This window comes from Sphaeroforma arctica, assembly GCF_001186125.1.
Source record: "Sphaeroforma arctica JP610 unplaced genomic scaffold supercont1.12, whole genome shotgun sequence".
NCBI lineage: Eukaryota > Ichthyosporea > Ichthyophonida > Sphaeroforma > Sphaeroforma arctica.
The window spans coordinates 174,431-181,813 of NW_014040546.1; the positions used below are offsets into that span (position 1 = coordinate 174,431).

Genomic DNA, 7,383 nt, shown 5'->3' on the forward strand with positions numbered 1-7,383 from the left:
ACATATATATATATATATATACAATTACTCGAGGTATGATTGAACGTTATCAACGCCTTCTACTATTCCTTCGTAAAGTGTCCTGCTTAAAAATATGTTTTTAAATAGCTGCACAATTAATTATCTTCTAGAAAAACCGCGCTTTCATACACACCGGCAATGTATTTTTGAGTTTCACTTTCTTAGAAATTGTTCTGACTTCTGTCTTCTGTTGAGATCTTTTCAAGACATATTTTTTTTGTATGTACACAAAGACATAGATTTGTGTTGTTGTTTAAAAATAGATCTGATTCTCCCTACGTACATACATAGCTTTCAGTCAGTGAGTCTGAGGCTCTGAGCTCTTTGGAGTTTGGAGTTTGGAGTTTGGAGTTTGGAGTTTGTTTAGGAAATGTCAAGGAGTAAATATTTTGTTTTTGTGAATATTAATGAAAGCGTGAGTCGGGACTCGGGAGGCTGTGAGGCGTGAACCATGTATTGGTTTTTTGTTTTTCGTTTTTTTTTAGTATTATGTATGTCCCTACAAACATTTTTTTTTTAAACGCCTGACTTTTGTCACGTTTTTTTACCAAAAATGGAAACACGTTCCGAATCCGATCGTAAAAGATAAAACTCGATAGGATTTGTATCATAGAGAAACTGAGAAAGATGAACCCGACCGTAAACGAAGCCGATTCACATTCTCGTTTATGTACAAGATTCAAACGTAAACGATACACTTCTTAACGTAAACCAGAAAGCCGAACGGATAAAATATTATACGGTCATAATTGGTTTTTGAATATTGTTTTATTTGTGTAACGTTTTCAAGTCCCCATGTCTGAGACATGTCCTGAATATTTGTCCTCTTGATTTGTTCAAGCCAGAATCATGCATATTTAATTTTAATTTATCTCCTCCTAATCGGAGAAAAGGCAAAACAAGAACACAAACACAAAGCGTTGGTTGGTGACTTCATTCCAGACTTCGTTGTGGCGTGATGTGTAATGTGTGCAGCTCAGTTCAGGGAGTTCAACTCCCACTGTTCAGTGAGTCACACAGGGACAGTGATCACTGATCAGTCTCAAAAAAAGTTCAGTCACCATAATTTTGGACCAAATCTAATTATTGATAGGTCAACAGAGGCCTTACAGGGCACCAAATTTTACACCTTATCTTTTAATCTCGCGGAATGTAAATATGTATGCAGGTTTCCTTCCAATGTACATGAAGTATTTGCGCTCGAATAATAATATCTTCAATCTCACACTGTGTGTCGAGACCTTGTAGTTATTTAAGAATTATAGCGCAAGAGCCCTGCAATTGTCTTGGGAACCCCGTCAATCAAGATTGCACGACGGTGGTAAGAATCATAGGATTGACAGCAACAACCCGAATTGACATATAGACTCAATTTTGAATATTTTTTTTGGTTGCGAAGTTGTCGAGCAGTAGATTCGCACAACAAGTACAGCCACAGCTATGGCTCCGAGGGCATCGAAGCGTCAGCTTGTAGCTACGTCTGACGGTGAAGTTGCTTCTGGTGTGAATTTGAGGTGTGTTCTGTGTCTCGAAGGAGCATATCTTCCAATACAGTGTAGTGCATCATATGACATGAGGTTATTTCTGGTATCAGTATTGTAGAGTACAAAACTAGATGTAAGCAATATATTCCCCTGCTCTCTATAAGACCAGTGCAATCATATGATCTATGCACTTTGTATCGATGGCACATTTTCAGTCATTTGATCAAGTGCCATGCGCGCCTGTCGGTGGAATAACAACCACTGAAGGATACACGCTATGGCTCGATGCTTTTCGTCACATCACAAGGTGAACAGTTTTCTGTATCACCTGAACACCATTAATTAGGAACTGCATAGAACCACAACTATATACGACCACAAGATCAATGTACATACACACAATCCATTTCTGTAGCTGTGGCCAACCAGCACATGTTTAACCTTTAGCTCACACTGACGACACTCACTGAGGTATGCCTCAAATTTAACATCTCTATACTATATAATACTATACACGCCAGAGAAACCGACACCAATCCATCTGAGAGAGCTACCAACCACGCATGGGAAACACGCTTCGGAGCACTGGAGATTCTGGCTGTGTATACTGGGTCTGAGCATGACGACGGAGGCTTACCAGGTTAGTATTGTGTGGTATCGCACATATACACATGATTTGTGTATGTATAAAGCTTTGGAGAGGATGGTATACACTTTACTTAAAATATTCGGAAGACTGATTTTTTTGTGTAGGGCCTCAATGGGTTTTGAGTCTGCGTCAGGCAATCCATACACAAACACACAACACCCCTGAATCAGCAGCATGAAGCAATGGCTGGCAAGATATAATATCAATGCGATCTTATGCACACACAACACCCCTAAATCAGCAGCATATCATATCAATGCGATCTTATGCACACACAACACCCCTGAATCAGCAGCATATCATATCAATGCGATCTTATGCACACACAACACCCCTAAATCAACAGCATGAAGCGATGGCTGGCAAAATATCATATCAATGCGGTCTTATGCACACACAACACCCCTAAACCAGCAGCATATCAAATCAATGCGATCTTATGCACACACAACACTCCTAAACCAGCAGCATGAAGCGATGGCTGGCAAAATATCATATCAATGCGATCGTATGCACACACAACACCCCTAAACCAGCAGCATATCAAATCAATGCCTACACACACACACTACACCCCTAAATCAGCAGCATGAAGCGATGGCTGGCAAAATATTATATCAATGCGATCTTATGCACACACAACACCCCTAAACCAGCAGCATATCAAATCAATGCCTATACACACACACTACACCCCTAAATCGGCAGCATGAAGCGATAGCTGGCAAATTATCATATCAATGCGATTTTATGCACAACATGGGAACTGTATCTCCACCGCTTGTTTAATTTTCTGTTACGTACTAGTGGCATGTCACACGCGTAGTAGTTTATATAAATTTTCGAATTCGAATCAACAACCCAATCGTTGAGTGACTGTGAATATGTTATTAAGATCTATAGAACTACTAACACGATTATCGGATATTTCCTATCGCAGGGTGACTGTGTATATGATATTCAGTGTAGTTCGTATATACATGTATTCACTTAAGATGTATAGAATTACTAGCAAGATCATCGGTTATTATCAATCGTAGGGTGACTAGGTATATCATCTTTATATACCGATTGGCAAGATTATGAGATATTTCCTATCGTAGGGCGCCTTTATACATGATATTCAGTGTAGTACGTATATACATCTATTCACTTGAATATATAGAGCTACTAACACGATTGTCGGATATATGTATACAATCCGTATAGGACGTGAATTCGGGTTTGTAAGGTTGGTCGACGACGTCTTATTTGGCGACACGGATGAAGAAGACAGTATCGAAGTGGAATGGCTGGAGGAGGAGCGTCCAGCTGGGACCACTAGTGACGAATTAGTGGCTGATGAAAAACTAGTTCCCAATGGTAAGGCTACTAAAACCAAGAAGGGGGGCAAAAAGGCCCGAAACAAGGGCAAATACAAGGGCAAGCTCAGCGACGGAAAGAACGCGACCGATGTGCAAACGGTGGGTGCTGAGCAACTGACGAGTGCGTCTGCCGGACAAACCAAGGTGTCTGGAGGGGATGCAGAAGCCAAGCCAAAAGACAGCTACCTACTGCAGTACCACGGCGATGGCTATGGCTATGCATCCATTGGCGCTATCATCTGTTCCGTATCAGATGTGGTCAGTGAAGATAAGACGGGCGTGGTGAAGGTGCAGGTATGTTAGGCAGCATTTGGCTATAGATGTGTAGAGGCGATGGTGACTTTATAACAAAGCATGAGTTTCATGAACCTTCCTATGTGGCTGTGTGTTGCACATTTCGTTGTGTTTTGGGGTATCTCATGACATCAGAGGGCGATGAGATTACTTCTAACGATCTGTGCACTCACCCGCTAGCCCGTATCAACCACTATGCCGTTTGTTCCCACCCCTGAGTAGTTAAACAAATGGTTAGAAAGGATCAGAGATATAGATAGCGAGTCAAATAAGGCATAACCCATCCAACCCCTTCTAACTCCATCTACCACGCCTCGCAGGAGAAAGCTCTGAAGTACGTGCGAGATCGCCTAGATGCGCAACTGAGTGACGACTACGACCGCTTTGTGGACGAGGCAAAGTACCCGGACTACACTCAGCGCATGCGTGCAAGCGGCCGCAAACGCGTTAAGGTGGAGTTCATCGCAGACAGCAAGAGTGACGGGGATACGGCTGGTGCAGGTGGGCGCAAGGCAGCAAAGAGCCAGGGCAACCGCCTTGCTAGGTCGTCCAAGAGGTGTGTGTAAGTTATTGTAGATAGGTCTTTTGGGTGCTGTAGGTGCGTGTAAGATATTGTAGGAAGGTATTTTGGATGCTGTAGGTATATATAAGATATTGTAGGTAGGTGTTTTGGATGCTGTAGGTGTGTGTTATACAGGTATGCATGTGTTTGTAGACACTCAGCGGGTGTGGTTTAGCGCCCACAGCCTTGTGGAGGTGGAGCTTGACAGCGCCGACACAAGCGATCTTCCAGGAGGTATGCGTGCCTGTACTATGCACTCAGAGTCTGCTTGGTCAGAGGTGTGTATGTACTCTGGATGTACGTCGTGAAACACAACGGTTTGTCTCGTTTTTCAAACCTGGTTTATTGGCCCTATATTCCACGTGCAAACTTAATCCGTCGGACGCATGTATGCACTACTGATGTAAAATGGTAACAGACTCTATTGTCAAGGTCACACATGGCATAACTGACATAAACATGATACAGCTGATATATTGGGACAATTATTTGAAGACCCTGTTTGTCTCATGCGCATCTCCCCACACAGCAATTAATATAGAGATCACGTCTATGCACGCACGCCAATTAGGAGTATATTGTTATTGCGAGGTGTCCGGTGTCCGGTGTCCACTTGTTTTGCGTAACTGTCACGTCTATGCACGCATGCCAATTAGAAGTATATTGTTATTGCGAGGTGTCCGGTGTCCGCTTGTTTTGCGTAACTATACGTCTATGCACGCACGCCAATTAGGAGTATATTGTTATTGCGAGGTGTCCTGTGTCCGCTTGTTTTGCGTAACTGCCACGTCTATGCACGCACGCCAATTAGGAATATATTGTTATTGCGAGGTGTCCTGTGTCCGCTTGTTTTGCGTAACTGTAAGCTTATTTGGACACCTGACAATATTCGACTGTAGCCCAACAAAGCCTCGTACCAGCGGAGTGTCTGTGCGAAAGGGCAAGGCGGTGAAACGGGAGGACATATTGCAACCAAACTCGGAGGTGCAGGTGCAGCCAGACCCGTTTACAGTCAAAACGGGGAAGCTCAGTATCTGTGGAGGTGAGTCATGCTTTGCCCCACCATTTCACGGTCAAAGGAAAAGTTTGGTATTGTTATAGGCACGCGTCTGTGGTACAAAGTGTCCTAATATACGAGTGTGGTATGTTGTTGATTGATGGCTAACTATGGCGCAGACACCGTGTGTTTGTGGGATGTGGGTCTCTCGAGGTTCAATGGTGTTGTGAGAGAGTATGTGATTGCATGCGTACACCTTTCGCATTGAGAGTATTGTACATATACTTTGTATTGATTGTATAGTACATATACTTTGTATTGAGAGTATTGTACATATACTTTGTATTGAGAGTATTGTACTTATACTTTGTATTGATTGTATAGTACATATACTTTGTATTGAGAATATTGTACATATACTTTGTATTGATTGTATAGTACATATACTTTGTATTGAGAGTATTGTACATATACTTTGTATTGATTGTATAGTACATATACTTTGTATTGAGAGTATTGTACATATTTTTTGTATTGATTGTATGGTACATATACTTTGTATTGAGAGAGTTGTACATATACTTTGTATTGATTGTATGGTACATATACTTTGTATTGAGAGTGTTGCATATATACTTTGTATTAATTGTAATAGTACATATGCTTTGTATTGAGAGTGTTGTACATATACTTTGTATTGAGAGTGTTGTACATATACTTTGTATTGAATGTATGGTACATATACTTTGTATTGACACGATTGTACATATACTTTGTATTGAGTGTGTTGTACATATACTTTGTATTGATTGTATTGTACATATACTTTGTCTTGACAGTATTGCATATATACTTTGTATTGAGAGTATAGTACATATACTTTGTATTGATTGTATAGTACATATATTTTGTATTGATTGTATGGTGCATATACTTTGTATCGATTGTATTGTACATATACTTAGTATAGATTGTATAGTACATATACGTTGTGTGCGTTCTCAATGAACGCACAAGCTTAGGGACACTATCTACCTCAGTGACAGGTTATATAAACTAAAGGCTTGTCCTTATTCTGTTTTCTATTTAAAGTCGCAGTATACGGCAGGCAGTTGCTTCTGTTTGTTATGGCTGACTCTCTCTCGATACAAATGCTCACTTACCTCAAATGAAAGTGTACTTCTATAGACGTACCTACACGCCCATTCTATGAAAGCATACTTCTATAAACCTACCTACACGCCCATTGTATGAAAGCGTACTTCTATAGATCCACCTACACGCCCATGCTATGAAAGGTACTTCTATAGACCTACCCGCACGCCCATTCTATGAAAGGTACTTCTATAGACCTACCTACACGCCCATTCTATGAAAGTGTACTTCCATAGACCTACCTACACGCGCATTCTTTATTCATATGTACTGCTCACGCGCAACCACTGTGTATGCATACACGCAGGCGATATCGAACGGTGTGGGAAAGAACTCATACGAGCGTATCGATCTGGTGACTCTGCGGTGTTCAAAAAGCTGTGCAAAGGAAAGAGCACTGACGTGCATTCACTGTATGCCACTCAAAGTGTGGATGTGCGCAAAACGGCTCTGGACTACGCCATCGTAGCCGAGGATAAGGTACTGTATGTGTGAGGTTCAAGTACTTATGTGCCTAGGGTTATTGTAGTTGAATTATGCACATAGTCCAATAATATATAAATATATGAAAATATATATATATATATATATACCGTAACTTCAAAACCCTTTGTTCTGTTTCAGGCGGCTGTGGATTTGTTGTGGGCTGCTATGGCCGTGTCGAACCCCGTACTTGCTGAGCACCTCAAGTGCTCGCTCGTGACAGTCTCTACGGGAAAGCACACCAGCAAGTACGCAGACTACAACAGACGCAAGGTAAGCACATTACAATTGTAAGTACACGTACACGCCTATATATATATATATATATATATATATATATGTGTGTGTGTGTGTGTGTGTGTGTGTGTGTATAT

The 7,383-nt window shown here is 41.3% G+C and overlaps 1 protein-coding gene across 1 annotated transcript in view; it reads left to right on the forward strand.

The window, feature by feature from the left end:
- Nucleotides 1-1,461: 1,461 nt before the first annotated feature.
- The window catches only part of SARC_00417 (hypothetical protein), a gene marked incomplete at both ends in the record, with an annotated part of 32,427 nt that continues 26,505 nt past the window's right edge, over nt 1,462-7,383 (forward strand). The window contains 7 exons of the mRNA XM_014305910.1: nt 1,462-1,535; nt 2,027-2,145; nt 3,364-3,812; nt 4,133-4,368; nt 5,274-5,416; nt 6,834-7,006; nt 7,151-7,282. Of these exons, the coding sequence (XP_014161385.1) occupies nt 1,462-1,535; nt 2,027-2,145; nt 3,364-3,812; nt 4,133-4,368; nt 5,274-5,416; nt 6,834-7,006; nt 7,151-7,282 (1,326 nt within the window). The remainder of the gene's footprint in view (nt 1,536-2,026; nt 2,146-3,363; nt 3,813-4,132; nt 4,369-5,273; nt 5,417-6,833; nt 7,007-7,150; nt 7,283-7,383) is intronic.